This window comes from Saccostrea cucullata, unplaced genomic scaffold (genome assembly GCF_032062105.1).
Source record: "Saccostrea cucullata isolate Sc308-1 unplaced genomic scaffold, CSIRO_AGI_Scuc_v1 ctg21559, whole genome shotgun sequence".
Classification (NCBI taxonomy): Eukaryota; Metazoa; Mollusca; class Bivalvia; order Ostreida; family Ostreidae; genus Saccostrea; species Saccostrea cuccullata.
In genome coordinates, this window is record NW_026933308.1 from 39,266 (window position 1) to 55,765 (window position 16,500).

Genomic DNA, 16,500 nt, shown 5'->3' on the forward strand with positions numbered 1-16,500 from the left:
ACATAAATGTACAAGTCAACACAAAGGTTAAGCCATAAGTTTTATAGATTACTAGTTTTACTTGATGAATGGCGTTTTACCTTTCAGAGGTTTGATTCCCATATAGCAGACACCTTTTGGACAATAGCCGTTAGGAACAAATATTTTATATCCTAGATCAGTGTCCCAATTTCTGACAGAGGTAATGGTTTTATAATCTCGGCCAGACTTGAATGAAGCAGTGGTTGGAAAAGCTTTTGGCGATATGAACAGAATATACAAGGGCCTTTCTGAAGAAATTTCTTCCAGGAGGTGAGGTTTTAAGTAAATAAGGATTGCGTCATCATTATTCATTACGTCAAAGTAAAAATGAGTTATCAACTCGCCTATACTCGAACTGTATAAAGGACTAAAATCGTAAGGCTGGGGTTTCCCTCGATTACGTAATTTGACATCCATCACAGTTTCATCTCCAAAATCGTACACGAACACGTCCGATGTCAGACTGCTAGCGTTTTCCCCGAATATCAAAGGATTTTTCCCAAAGACAATGATCTGAAATTTACAATTTCTTATATATCAGATACCTTGAGGCAAAAAGTCTAGATAACAGACAAAAATATCCTCAAAGCTTTTTATTAAAAAATACACCCTCTGTGTTTGGTTTAACTTTTATTATGTAAAATTGATTTAAGAATTTTCAACAAAAACTTTCTGCTTTCTTACATTGACCTTTTTTTTTTGCACAGTCAAAATCTCCAAGAAGAAAACTTACCTTTACGTCCACAATGGAATTTGGACTTGACGAACTGTTCTCATGTGTTATACCAATGATATACTTTTGAAGGTTAGTATTATTCGCGTTAGCTTTTTTAAATTCAGTATAAGTTGTCTTTTGGACAATAAGCTTAAGGTCTGGCTGGTGAAACTCCATCTTTTCCCCGGTGACAAGTGTACTAAGTAACGTAGCTTGTACATTTGTCAACATAGCCTGTATTCTTTTATAATACGCTTCTGACTAAAAAAAAAAAAGGAAAACCTTGGGTAAATTAAATGTGAAGCGAAAAAATGTATTTAAAGCGCAAAGATGTAATTAAAGTAGCAGGTATTCTGTAATCATTAGCAAAGAGAAAGAGGGATAATCAAAATTCAAAGCCGCATGATTAATGCACTTATTAGTCGACTAGTTTGAATTTGTAAATTCGTAGCAAGCTTATATGGCGATACCTTTGAAATATATTTTATTCTTGTCAGTGACAACAGCAAAAACGTAGTATATTAATTTCGGTGACATAGACTCAACATCAATAACTTTGCTAGAACAGAAATGTAAAGCTAACAAATGCTCACTTATAAATTAATATATGTACCCGGAGCGGTGGAAATCATTGATTTCTAGTTTATACCGTTAAAGATGGGAATTTTGCATTACCTTTCGCAGTCTCGCTCTTAAGAAACTTTAAAATATTTTGAAATATTGCTTTGTAAGACAAATTTGGCTAGGTGTGTAAACTTTTATAGTATTGTAATAATAGCATAAAAGTTTATAGTATTAACTCGCGAACCCAAACTTAAGGAAGTCAAAATATTTGGCAAAACATCCACAATACGGGATTCTTTTCATCTCCATCAACGATCTCGACAGCGTCGCATTCAACATTAACATCAGACTTTGGCATTTACAATCAACTACGAGATATTGAGCTAAAACCCTATTCATTCTTTTTTATTTAAAGAGGCAATACTTTCAACAATGGCCTCAAAAGTATCAGACCAACTAAGAAAGACCCAATCAATGCTGACAAGTAGTTTAGCATTGCTACGTATCCAGATTTTTACTGCAAAGCTTGATGTAAGAGTCAGAATGTATAGGCTTTGTAATGAAGATTAATAGCTGGTATTGGTACATGTACATGTAGTTATAAAGTTCATTGTAGTATTCTATACAGGTAAGATTCAATTGATTCCTACTAAATGGAATTTAATGGTATAGTGATAAATTAATATTTCCATTTCTATTGTTTTTCTCTGTAAAAACTCTTTGAAAGTTAGCGGAGTTGATTTCTTGATTATTCTGCCGGAATGTAAATTATGCAGGTCGATAGGTCAGGACCTAAGGAGACCTAATATGCATGCAAATCACATGCTCATCTCTGTGTCTGACGCTAAGGAGGCCAAATGTGCATGTAAATCTCGTCGACTGCCTTTGCGTTTGACTCCAGTGGCCGAGGACTATTGAAATTGCCATGGGGGTCCTTGTGGGATTAAAATCTATGTCTACATGTTCAAAGTTTAAATCTACCATTTCACAATGAAATGGAAATATAAGGAATCACTGTGTAGTTAGTATAGTATGCTAGCGACATCAATGGTAATAGGAAATATAGGATAATTTATTATAACTTATAATTTAAATTATCCAGTGTTTCCCACTATCGTTGATACCCTGGCATACTATACTAACTAGACAGTGACTCCTTAAATACACATGGTCAAATACGGTATATCTAATAAGTGCCATCATGCAAAATCACGACATCCAGCTTTGCCTTGGCCATCTATATCGTCTGATGAAAACGCCACTGAATTAGCTTGTATGGGAAAAATTGATATTGGTATCCTTCAATGACAACAACAACCCTAAACTTGTTGTTATAAATTTTTGTGGATGGCATACCAGTGATTCGTTTAACACTGAGCTTTTAAATGTGAAAATTTTTAGTCATTATGACCTTATAACTTGTAATTTATTATCTATTATGTTTTTTTTCTGCATTATCCATTACGTTTTTTTCCTGTTATCAATAAACCGTTTTTATTATTGAAAATTTTGTCATATAATATCACTTAATTTTTACTGTATGCTTCTTTCTTTTAACAATATATAAGGCTGAACTTAAAAAAAATGCCAATGAGAATTTTTGCTCAAACACGATTAATAAAATACAGCAGCCCATCAGGAGAATAAAAATGTTATTGAGTAGACAGTTACGGTAACTAGCACCTACCATATTTATTTGTTTGGATTGTATCTCTCTCTCGTGCTGTCTCAGCTGCAGGATAAGGTAACTCTTTCGTATGAGGTCGTTCAGCTCCCTTTCTGTTAAATTTCTGTTGATTAGCTCAAATTGTCTATCAGATCGTGACTTCTTTGTTTTTAGTTCATTCAAAATATTTTCTGGAGATAGCTCTTCGCTGAAATCCTGAAGATTCTCTGGTAGCATGACATCGATAATGATGTTGACAACTCGTACAATATCTTCATTAATAGCATAGTAGAAAAAAGACTCAAGTCACGCTATAAAGTATGCATTCTAAGAGAACCATTTTTAACCAAAATAAATATACATAGAATTCTTATTTTTTTTAACTCCCAAAACTAACCCAAGGCAAGTATTTTAATAAATAAAATGTCAGGTAATAGAATATACAAATAAACATGTAATTCAACATTAATTTAAAAACATTCTTCGTTTTGAAATCAAATACATGTAAAAGGCTTGTTATAGACAACATTTAAATAAAATTTTGAATTATGAATTAAAGTAGCTACAGAACTGTAGCTCTCCAAATATAATATATTGACAGAACGGAGAGCTACACGTACAAAGTGTATATTTATTGCGCACGAAAAAGTGCGCTGTTTCTTGATTTATTTCTCCGTGTTTTTCAAACTGCCATCTCAAAATATTACTTTCTGTGTGTTTCTAACTTATTCTATAGCTATTTTCAAACAAAAAAACATTCCTTATAACCGTTGTAAATAGTCATACTACTTTCTGCCTGGAATTGAAACTATAGAAATTTTACCTATCTAAATTCCATTTCGGACGCCAATTCAATTCAGCGCACTTCATGCAGATTTCAATTATGAGAGTACTTGAATGTGATCATCGGGATATTATGAAATCGAACTTTTGTACGGTTGAGGTAAGAAATAAGAGAAATTATTCCAAGATCGAGCACAACCTTTTGCACGCAATAAATGTACAGTTTTTTTTTCTATTGGTGACACTGTAGCTCTCTTGTAATTTATCTGAATTTTTCAGACCAGTGAACTACAGCTAGAATAAAAAAAGACAAGGGACATTTTTGTCGAGTCCATTTCTTTGAATGCGTGTTGACTTCTGATTTAGTATTTCTGCAACTTGAATATCAGAAATACATGTATAAGTCGGAATATAAATGTGACAGAATATACAACATTTATAATTACAACAAAATTTGCCTTACGTTTTACGATTTCTTCCATTGTATGAACGTAGAAATTTGGAAAAGGAATTTCCGTTTCATTAATGCGGATTGTAAAGCACTCTATCATATTTTCAACTAGTACGATCATTTTTTCCTGAAAGCAAGAGCTACATGTAATAATGGCATCATGCAATGGACTTTTTGTAAATGTTTAATTTAAGGACGAACAGTTCAATAATAATATTATAGCATGCTTAACGTTTAGAGAAATCATACATTTTGCAATACAACTTTTTAAAATTAAGTTCTAGAACTTACAAGACTTTGAATTGACAGATATGATGGATTTCTAACAACTGCATCAATTGAACTAAAGATCTGGTGGATGTCTGTCAGGCTAAATTTTTCATACGTCCACTTAGAGCAAGTTTTGCCTTCCTCCGATAATATTACAATCATCTGATGAATAATCTGAAAAAAAAATTGAATTGTGTTTACATGAAATTAAACATTGTCTTAAAACATTAGTATGAAGTATAGACAATGATGCTTTCATATGAAATCAGTTAGGAGTAAAGATAGAAAACAAACTAAAGATTTTCGTTAATCTAGTTCATTTAAATCTTAAAGACTGCATTTGTAAACAGGTACTTTTCTAAATAAAAGTGAGGCTATGATAGCAGTGTTCACGTCTTTCATCATATCTCTCTCTCTCTCTCTCTCTCTCTCTCTCTCTCTCTCTCTCTCTCTCTCTCTCTCTCTCCAAGAAAATCATTTATTTTAAAAACCATGTGAACATACAGACTAGATGATAATAAAATAACAAATAATATATATCTCTCTCTATTTCTCTCCAATTTCCTTTACAGATGAAACCACTGAAATTAGTAGAAAAAGATTAAGTAATAAAACTGCAGGTTCGAATAGCTTGTTAAATTTAAAGCTAGTTTAGGTTAAATTTTTTAATTGTTTCTCCATTTGTGTGTAGTAGCTTGTTTTTTTTTAAACTACTCAAATATTTTTGGCACATCTTATAACCTATAAATGTTTACTTGTAAACAGTTGTTTCTAATGGTCCTTAATTATTAATTTAAAATTGCCATCTTAAAACAGTATCAAAGTACATTAATTAAAGAAAATATTGCATTGCATCTTCATCCTTTTTATGCATATTTTGCAGTAAGAAATAGGAAACACGAAATACCAATAATATCAAAATTTCAATTGATCTACAAAAATGTAATACTATTCATTATGATGCACCTTTCATTTTTTTTTTTCATCGTCTTAGAAATATCGCTATATTGCATATACAAATGTTGACTGACTTCTTTATACTGATTGTGAGGGTATTATTTACACATATCGTGTTTTCAAACCTTTATCAGCAAATAAGTTGACGAAGCAAGGATATCAACAGTCTCATTAATGGTAATCTAACAACTAAGCTATATGATAAACGTGATGACTTTAACTTTTCTATCGTCAACTTCCCTTACTTATTATAGGATTAAACGTTCTTTTTGAAAAATTTATCGATGTGTAAACTCTTGACATTTTACTCACAAACTAAATAAAAGTGCGAAGCACTTTTATGTTAAGTTTGTGAGTAAAATGTCAAGAGTTTACACATCGATAAATTTTTCAAAAAGAACGTTTAATTCTTATAATTCCAATATCGAATTTTTAAAAATATTTAAATTATTTCTCTTTGAGGCCTCCATACAATCCGTTATTTCTGGACGGCGTAGGAATACATTAAATACCGTAAAGGAACGTAATCGAGATGAATTTCGATAGAGTTCAACTTAAATTGTCAAAACAATCGATAAATAAACTTATAACAACTAATCGAATGTTGTTTAAGTCAACAAATATCGTAATTACGAGTTTACTTCAGAATAGTTCGTCTTTGACCATGGCCATGTTGACATAAACAACAACTCTCATAGCGAAAGTGAGCAGACCGACGACGCCTTCAATTTTCACTTGTTTATTCAAATATTGAGGAACAATATAGAAAGTAAATATGAATTTGATGCTAATAGGGCAAGAGTTTGAGGTACGTTTCTTTTCCCTGTCAAAACGATACAGACTGAGCTTATTTTCTACGTATGAACGTTGAAACAGCGATTTTTAAAATTCACACTCGTGATCGGACAGTGACATAAACATTTTCACGGCGTCCATCAGTTAGGCAGTCTAGTATGTTGCCAGTTTTGTTTAAGCCCTAATTAAATTTAAAGTTTCTTGTATTCATTATTTAGCCAGAACAGACCCAGAAATAACTGCTTTCATTGTTTATACGATAACCTAGTAGTGTCATCAAGAAAGTAGTTCTGATTGAAAGAATTTATCGATGTGTAAAAATTTTCTGGAACGTGTTCTCGTCCAATCAAAACACAGGAAATCAATAGATAAAATGAAGATTGGAATTATGCAGCAATATACCTTCATCACCTACAAACGGAGTATATATATCTTAGTTGATTCGATACGCAAGAGCTTGCTCTACGTATGAACAATTTCTAAAACGAGGTAAATTGTTGACAAGCAAGTTGATGAAACAAGAACAACAGTCTCGTTTAAAGTCATCATTTTGTAAATTCTATGGTCGATACAATGACCTTGTCAGCAAATACAATTTATCATTGAGTCAAATGCTGACTGACATTTTTCATACTAATTGTTAGTCCATTATTTATACACTGAATTGACGACGGATTTTCCGTTATTTCCTGATCATGACAAGGAGCACACGGCGGGTGTCACCGGTCAGCAGGGGATGCTCACTCCTCCATGGCACCTGATCCCACCTCTTATGTTTTGGAGGTCCTTGTTTGCTCTGCTCCTATTTTTTTAAATTGTTTTAGGGACTTTGAGATTGAATGCTGTTCGTTATCTCTATATCTTTCTTACAGTCATATTTTAGTAAGTTCAATGTTCGGTACAATAACCTTGTCAGCAAATACAATTTTTTCATTAAGTCAAATGGTGACTGACTTCTTTATACTGATTGTTAGGACATTACAATGAGCTGTCCATGGATCTTTTTTCGATATGTCCCGATCAAAATAAAGAACAAACGGCAGGTGTTACCGGTCGGCATGGGATGCTCACTCATCCGTGGCACCTGATCCCATCTCATATGTTTTGGAGGTCTGTGTTTGCTTCGCTCCTATTTTTCTAACGTTAAATAGACTTTTGAGTTTGAATACTGCTCGTTGTTTCCATATATTTCATCGATTAAATTTTAATGTTAATTATACCTTAAACAGTAAATTTATACAATAATGCAGTGAGGAAAATCTCCTGAACACATTCATTTTGAATAAACTGAAAATACTTGCTTCTTTGTATAATTTCTCAATGTCGGAATCTTCGTAGAAAGTCACTGTTGTTTTTGTTCCATCCAGGATCTCCTTTTCAGTTGTGACAGAAATATTCTATTTTTTTAGAAAATAAACATGAAAACATACATAAATCGTTAATTACAATACAGAAAAAAAATTTTGAATGTCTTCGAATTAAAACAAAAATACCGTTTTTTTACGTTCTTGTATTTTGCTATTTCTAAACATTTTCCATAAAAAGGGAAATTCCCTTTTGCTTAACTTTTACTGAGCCCGGTTATATCTGAACGAGTGAAATGTGTCATATAAAACAATGTATCAGAAGTACTAGTACATATGATGAACTGTTTCAAAGCTAAAAATAAGCACTCTATTAGCAGTCAACATTAAAAGTAGCTTTGTTAAAAATACAAAAAAAATTAATAAAAAAAAACATACCAAAAAGAATCATACTTAAATCTAATTAATAAATTCTTACCCCCTTGTAAGGTAGTAAGGAGGAAGCTATTGAGCCAATGTAACGAAATGTCCGGATGACATCGCCTCCTCTTCTAATGAACCCAACCGTCTTGTTAAATTCTTTATAAAGGTTTAGAACTGGTTCTTTGTCATGACCCCCATTGGGAAGGAATTTAGTTGGTGTTGAAATAGACTGTTGTGTTATAAAAGAAAAAAATAGAGATATATATTGTCTTGTTGAAGAGAAAATTTTGCAATAACCTTACACATGCAAGGATAAAATTTGTTATGGATCCGTTTCTCAGTGGTAGAAAAGAAAAAGAAAACTTACGAATGTTTTCCCAAATACTTTAAAATGATCATCATATTCATTGTATGCTTTGATGCGAAGTGTAACGCTATTATTATAGTTATGATGTCCAACTTGGATCGGAGTCTCAAAAATGGAACCCTCGTCTGGAATAGAATTGCTTATATGATATCAAATAAAACAGGTAGAAATTCTCGGCGCCATCAAAAGTACAACTCTTGTCATTTTTATCATTTTAAAAAAAATCAATATGAATTTTTTAAGCATTTAGTTATCAACATTTTAACCAAGCAGCTACATATTTAAATTTCTAACTATACTTGTCTGACCCTTGAAGCAAAAAAAAATCTTAGTCAACATAAAATGAATGATCATCTTTATAATATTTGTATTCTTACTTACATCCTTTGTACAGATAATTTACAATGTCCTCGATGTCTCCATATGTAGATTTCCTCTTGGTGATTGTTTCAAATAGGTAAGCCAACACAGGATATGTGTCAGATTTCCGATTCGTACAAATAGCACTAATTGCAAGTTTATCTAGATTTAGATGGATTAAGTAAAATTATCATAACACTTATTTTTAATTCATTAGTATAGTTCAACAATTTTACATATTTGTATCTATTTCTGTACAGGAGCAATTATTTTCAAATTTCAACAGAATCAGCAAAATTTCAGATTACTAGGTGTAATCTAGATAAAAGATAAGTAGAATTGTTTATGGTTATATGGCCATTTTGGAAGACTTGGGTTTAACACAATAAACACATGTTAGGAAAATTAAAAACATTTCAGAAGGAAGAAACCGCCAAATTTGTATTAAAACCATATATAGTAAAGAGAATTGTTTAGTAAAATAAGTATAAAGGTGAAAAATCTGTCAAAGTTAACGACATGATAAAGGTCTTGCAACAATGTGTCACATGTATTACATTACTTAAATATGAAACAGAAGTGGACATCACTCTGATGTCTTCCATTTTCAGTTTAAACATATTTTTTACGTTCAAGGTAATTTTTTAATAAAACAAACTTACAAAAATAATACACAAATCATACAACTATTACAGCTTCATTTTTGAGTTTTAAAAGAATTTGTTAAACACATGACACATAAAATAAACAGAATGATACTAGTATGCTGGTTCAAGGTTCTAAAATATCAATCAATAGCAATAAAAATTATTGCTGTACATTACAAGAAATATTTCTATCACTGACACAAAATTGTCAAAATTTGGATAATTTAGTTTGAAAGATACCGGCATTCTAATTTACAAAGTTTTTATTTACCTTTAGAATATACTGCAGTACATGTTACGCTTGGAATGATTCGATATTCCGTGGTTTTAAAAGGCATGGTCAAGTTATGGTTACCAGTCTCATTTTCCTTGGCAGCTGTCAGAACAAGCAAATAGTTTTTGCCTGGCGTCAATTTATTTCCTTCCAAAGCAAAAGCTGGACCGCCAATACCTATAACAATGTTTAAATCAGTACTGGACGAAACATATAAAGATAACAGACAGTTTTCAAAAGTCCATAAAACAATACTAAATAGGAACAGAGCTAACCTCCAAAACATCATAGGTGGGATCAGGTGTCATCGAGGAGTGGGCATCCCCTGCCGACCGGACAAGTACAAAATTTAAACATTGATCTTGAACTTTATAGCTTATTGTCGAACAACCATTAAAGTAATGGAATGTAGACATTGTATGAACAATTTCTAAAACGAGGTAAATTATTGACAAGCAAGTTGATGAAACAAGAATCTCAGCCGTCTCGTTTAAAGTCATCATTTCGTAAGTTCTATGGTCGATACAATGACCTTGTCAGCAAATACAATTTATCATTGAGTCAAATGCTGACTGACGTTTTTTATACTAATTGTTAGTCCATTATTTATACATGTGAACTGAATTGACGACGGATTTTCCATTTATGTTCTGATCATGACAAGGAGCACACGGCGAGTGTGACCGGTCAGCTGGGGATGCTTACTCTTCCACGGCACCTGATCCCACCTCTGATGTTTCGGAGGTCCGTGTATGCTCTCCTCTTATATTGTATTGTTTTATGGACTTCAAGATTGCATACTGTTCGTTATCTCCATATCCTTCTTGGGGCCGTTCTACAAAAGAACGTTAGACAATGGTGAAAATATAATTTTTCAAATACCTTTCATTACTTATTAATATTGACATCAATTCCACTTTGGTAATGGAATTTGGGATTTTTATTCAAGAAGTTCTTGAACTGCAATATTAATTTTTGAAGACTTTTCAACTAGTTCTAGTTTTGAGTCTTAGACCATAATACTCTAACCTGTTACTGTCATATTGTATAAATCCAAAGGTACATTCTCCTCAAGAAGTGTCCAATGAAAATCGAGAGTCAAGTTATTACTCAGACAGGTATCGCATAGGCTCGATACAGCAATCTTTGTTTGTGTCGATACATTTTTCATGCAGTTTACAATACATCTATAATATAAAAAAAATAAACTCAGAACTTATTATCCCTTCAGTTTTGACACATTAATGACAAAATAAGTTTGAACACCATTTCACCCATTTCGTTAAGAAATAAAATAAAGATCAACTTACTTGATACTGGAAATTGTGATCTCATCCGCCGTTTCTTTCACTTGAACTGTCTGTGTAAATTTATCATATGCACTGTCTTTTTGGACAGTAAGTGTAATTTTGTAGTTACCTAGACTTCCAAAGCTAAGTGAAATGTTTCTTTCATTAGCACGGGTATTAGCATATTTCTGATTTGAGATACTGAAAGAAAGACAAATCAGACTTCAGTCTTACTTTTCTTATTGATAAATTTATGTAAAAATTTTGAGTTAGTCCAACATTGGAATCCAAAAGGTGTGGAACTTATTTATTTTCATTATATAATATCATATTATATTTTCTAATTTCAAAACTGGAAATGAAAAATCCTCTTCGGCGTGATATATACAATTTGTAAGTGAATGAAATATATGGATTTATACGTTGTTATACGTTTAGCAATTAAATTACGAACAGAGCAATGTTACAACACACATTGAAAAATTACGCACTTTGAAAAATTTTTTCAAAGTGCGTTAAATTTGGAACAACGCACTGTAAAAAAAATGGAATTTCTTTTCAAAGTGTGTTAATATCGACCATATTAACGCACTTTGAAAAAAAATGTGTATGGCTTGGTCAATATTCTTGCAAATCTTAGGTATGATAAATAGTTGAACCTGTTTGATAACTTTTCGGTGATAAGGTCACTTCAGGATGTGAAAGAGAGCGGTTTTGATTTTTCCGTACTTTGAAAATTCTTTCTATCCTAAATGTTTTACTGTACTTAAAATTTTTCCAGTTTACATACATTTTATGTAAACTTAAGTTTACTGAAAGTTTTCAACATCATACTTGTTATGCAAATACATATATTTGGGTGTAGCATATGCATCGGTACCGTGTAGGCGGGGGGGGGGGACACAAATGTTTTGCAATGAGATACATTATATGGGCATTGAAAACTGGGGCTTACCTTGGGGGGAGGGGTCCACTTTCAATTTGCTACCGACGGCTATGTATAAGAAAACAAAAAGTTGGGCTGAAAGACCTTAATTCTACTCGTCGTTTCCTTGTTCTCAATGAAATTTAATCAATACATGTAAATTAAAAGATTTTTTGAAAGATATAATTATTACAAATTGATTCTCTCAATTACTAATATCTAAGTGGATTTTTGTTTTTTACATTTTTTTCGAAGTGCGTTAAATGACCCTATGTTAAAAATGTTGATGTATACTCTTAACGCACTTTGAAATATTTTTTCAAAGTGCATTGCCACAGAGCAAACACGAATTTCTAAAACTTCAGAGGTTGGATCAAGTGCATTGGAGGTGTGGGCATCCCCTGCCGACCGGTTAAACCCACCGTGTACTCCTTGTCTTGATCGGAAAATAACGGAAAATCCGTCTACAGCTGAGTGTGTAAATAATGGCCCAAAAAGAAGTCGGTTCACTTTATGCATGAAATGGCCCTTTAGATATACCAATTGATTGATTAACACTTGATTTTTCATTTGAAGCATTAAAATAAAATAGAGACTTCATGTTTTCATATCCTATTAAAAATTTTCTCCTAAACGTCCAGGTCTCGGAGAACTGGCTTTATGAAATTGCAATGTTCTTGAATTTTTAGGTAAACAGGTATAATTGAGTACTTTCAGTGAAGAAAAATAATATGAGCGCACTCTCTGATCTAAGATATAAAAGATGTCTTTTAATCCTCAGAAACAGTTCTATCAAATATCGAAAAATAACTTTAAAAATTGGCCGATTTTGTAGACTTTTTCAGAATATGAGGATATTGACGCATTTCGTGACGTCATAATGCATTGACTAGCTAGAAAATTACGTCATTTTTGATAGATACGCAATCACCAAAGATCTAAGTTATATTCAATACATTGTTAAGAAAAACTATGTAGTTTCAGTTTTTCAGAAATTCACAGGGCCAAATAAGGCAAAAGTGAACCTTGTTCTTAGTAATGAAAAAAGTAAGTAAGCAATCATACCTATCAATGGTCCAATGGAACGTAGCAAACCTATTGATCTGTTTTGAGTAATTTTTCGCAAGGAAAGAGATCATCTTTCCTACAACGACTTTCCTTACATTTCCACCGTCAATGTATGCAAATGGAGAAGAAGAAATTATTTTTACGAACATTGGCTCGCGGATATATGTCCGCAAACCTGGAATAGATATATTTAAGAGTATCTTATAGGCTTCCTGTGGGGGGCTTTTTGCATCAAACATGCACACTCCTTTTCTTTCGACTAATGATGAGCAATTTTTCCAGCTGAACGTAATATCATAATTAGGACAAAAAATGCTCATTCTGTTGGCAATATACACCTCACTAGAATCAAATACTGCCATTGTCTTGTTCTGCATGGAAAACTGTCTATCGAATATTCCTTCGTGTCCAAAACAAACATTGATCACTTCAACAACATCATGCAGATCTAAATTTGATATAAAATTTTGACATCTAGCGTGAATATTTTGATTTCCAAGATCATAATACGTATGATTAACAATCATTGGGCTATTATTTGTTATATTGTGTAGACTGGTATAATTTAAACGAAGTACTTCATCTCCAGGGCTTACAGTACATTTTACTAGCGGTCGAATGCTATTCTCTAAATGTGGAGATATCCCAATCAAAATGCTGATATTTCCTGGAGGTAATGGCACTGTTTGATTCCTATTTTCTGCAGTAGTATGCAGTTCTATCTCATTAACAAGGTCATACTCTGCGATAAGGTGATCATGTAGGTAAATCTCTTCTGCTATCTTGTTATTATGTCCAATAAATTTCGGCATCTTAAATCCATATTCTGTATAGTTTATCTGAATGTGCTTTCTTGTTTTATTTCTATTTCTTTCCCAAACCAAGATACTTGCCTCATGGTTAGCTAAATATCCCGAATCGAGGTCAAATTCAAAAGCAGCATTGCCATCCATTTCAATTGTAACATTAAATAGAACCTTGCGGAAATCAGCTTTAGTTTTGTTGCAATAAGCTTTCATTGCCCCTGTAGAAATGCTGTTGATATATTGGAAACTGTCATTTTTCGAGCTAAATATGACTTTGAGTTCAAAAGTACCCCTGGAGTTAAATAAAAATATTCGGTTGAAATCGGTTCTGTTGTAAAAGATTGAAGTATTATCACCAATATGCCATGTTTCCTTAATATTATATGGCAATCGAGAACAATTGTTAAGATAAACTCTGAAAGTTACATTTGTTGGAACTGGATCAGACATGAATGGTTTTCCTAAACGCCTCGTTATATTCATTGCAGTTGGATTTTGATAGTTCAAATTCATATTTCTCATATGTACAACCACTACATTTGTAATAGATATCCGAGAACATGAGCTAACGAAGTTGAAACAATTAAATATAACTGATTTATTTCCTGCGCTTTCAAATCTATGCATGTAAGTAGCATTTGCTGTATTGTAGAATGCATTGAATAAAACTGTGTTAGCCTCATTTTCCATCTTGCATGTTGCACTAGATGGAAAGGGTGATTGTGCATACGTTAAAGTATATTCAACAATCCCGTCCGGAATTGGGACATTATACTCTGTTGGAGAGATACTCAAACTATTGCAAACGAACGGGTGCTGTACAAGGATTTGGGAGATCGCTGTTTTTGAGTTATTCCTATTCCATGCAAAAAGTTTGATCGTGTAATTCCCGGGTTGGCTGTAATTATGTTGGTATTCAGGTGGTACAAAGCGTACATGGTATTTGTCTGTCACGTTTTCCCAAATCGTATCATCGCCGAGGGATATATTATAGTTAAAGTTTGATGGAGGAAAATTTCTTAGAATGAATGTTATATTTTCTTTGACCTTGGCGTAGATTTTTGAAGCTTTAATCTCCAGAGCCTCAAGATTATCCCAAATCTCCACAGTAGCTGAAATATTACGGGACTCAATTCTTGATGTTAACTCTGCAGACACGATGTAAGGACCTTGTTGTGTGAAGTTATAAGTGAACGTAAAATTAGTTATGTTGTAATCCGAAATAGGAAAAACGGAAATCAGTGAGGAATTAATACAGACTTTTAAGGAAAATAATTCCATTGGTAGTTGAATTGTGGACTTATTTCCAATTCTAAATTCTGCAGTTTCTGTTGTGTTGAACACAGAGCGAACGGGGAAATTTTGTAATCGCCAATGCTATTCAAAGACATCAAAGTACATGAATTTGTAGAACTTGATATTGCATTTGACACAGTTATGTTTATAATAATTAATCCAGCTTGAGAAATATTGAAAGTATGTGTGTTATTCTTAGTGTATTTTCTAGTTTGAGTGGATGTTATATTTAAGTCGTCTGCAGTCCAGTGCCAGGTTATTCCTACATCGCTCCCTCCACTTACTGATGCTGTAAAATCTTCCGTAGTTCCAATAACCACGTACAATGGACAGGTAATCTATAAAAATGAAAACAACTACTTTTGAGTAAATTTTCCCCCCACTCACAGTCCCAAAGGAAATGTTATGGTGGTAACTAAAACAATACAAATCTGTAAAAAAAGACAAACTCGGACTTTCAGAAATTATAAAATTCTTAAATGTGGCTTTAAATGAGTAGTAAGTATTCCCTGCCACACTTGCCTTGAGCCCTATATATATATTGACATTTTCGTTCAATGAATTGGGTAAATCAAAACCTACCTGTACATAAGATATTCTTTTGTCATAGAAGACAGTTAGATTTATCTTGTGTTCGTTAAACAGCGAGTTGCTTAGGTATGCCATCAAAAGAACATCATACTGTCCGAATTCAGGGAAATCATTGTGGTTTAGTGGAAATGTTAGTGATATTGAACCATTTGAAATAACCAAATCTTCGTCTGTAAACGTGTGATTTTCAGTTTTTAATATCTGGCTTTCATTTTTGAGTGCAATTTCGATATCAGTTGATGTATTCCCGTTTATTTTTAGGATAAGATCAATTATGACACTTCCATTGTCTTCTAGTTTTATATATCGATTCCTCTCATTAGCAAGAGAAAACGCAACAATGGTCGCTGAAAAATAAACAATTCTAATTTCATATTATTTAAAATCATTTTAAACAATTTGTTTTTCTATAAAATATGTCAATTATCAATCATAGTTATTCCATTCGATTCGACTCAAAATTTCCAAAAAAACTTGACTTGAAAAATTAAAAAAATCACCGAGTCTCTCAGTCTTGTTTCATATTTTAAATTATGTTTCACTGACTATAGATGATGAGACCAGCTAACAATTCAAGTCTTTTTTTTCGTCAGCTTTTTTTATTTATGCTGTCTTATTTCACTATCAGCTCCCATTTATTCGATACCCAAGTGCATATTCTGAGTTTTAAGCCGTGGTGGACTATTTATGTTACAAGTTGATGTTACCGATTTTCAACAATGTTTGATAGTTGTATGACCGTTATGTTGACCTTGTTTGCAAAAACAACTTATCTACCAGGGCTTATTTTGATTGACATATCCATGATATTATTCAGTATTTATTTCCTGCAATGTTTTTCGTGCATTTTTTTTAATTCAAACATTTCTCTGATAAAACTGTTTTGATTAATCTTAATTTTTATGATCTTATAAGATAATTTCATTAT

General features: G+C 32.5%; 1 protein-coding gene across 1 annotated transcript in view; it reads right to left on the minus strand.

Moving 5' to 3' along the window:
* The window catches only part of LOC134237956 (uncharacterized), a 32,019-nt gene extending 16,096 nt beyond the window's left edge, over positions 1-15,923 (minus strand). The window contains 15 exon segments of the mRNA XM_062720087.1: positions 81-534; positions 755-997; positions 2,988-3,238; positions 4,213-4,327; positions 4,492-4,644; positions 7,524-7,619; positions 8,005-8,178; positions 8,317-8,441; positions 8,698-8,838; positions 9,595-9,774; positions 10,627-10,784; positions 10,908-11,087; positions 12,877-15,046; positions 15,049-15,319; positions 15,564-15,923. Of these exon segments, the coding sequence (XP_062576071.1) occupies positions 81-534; positions 755-997; positions 2,988-3,238; positions 4,213-4,327; positions 4,492-4,644; positions 7,524-7,619; positions 8,005-8,178; positions 8,317-8,441; positions 8,698-8,838; positions 9,595-9,774; positions 10,627-10,784; positions 10,908-11,087; positions 12,877-15,046; positions 15,049-15,319; positions 15,564-15,647 (4,795 nt within the window). The 5' untranslated portion in view covers positions 15,648-15,923.
* Between the last annotated feature and the right edge of the window lie 577 nt (positions 15,924-16,500).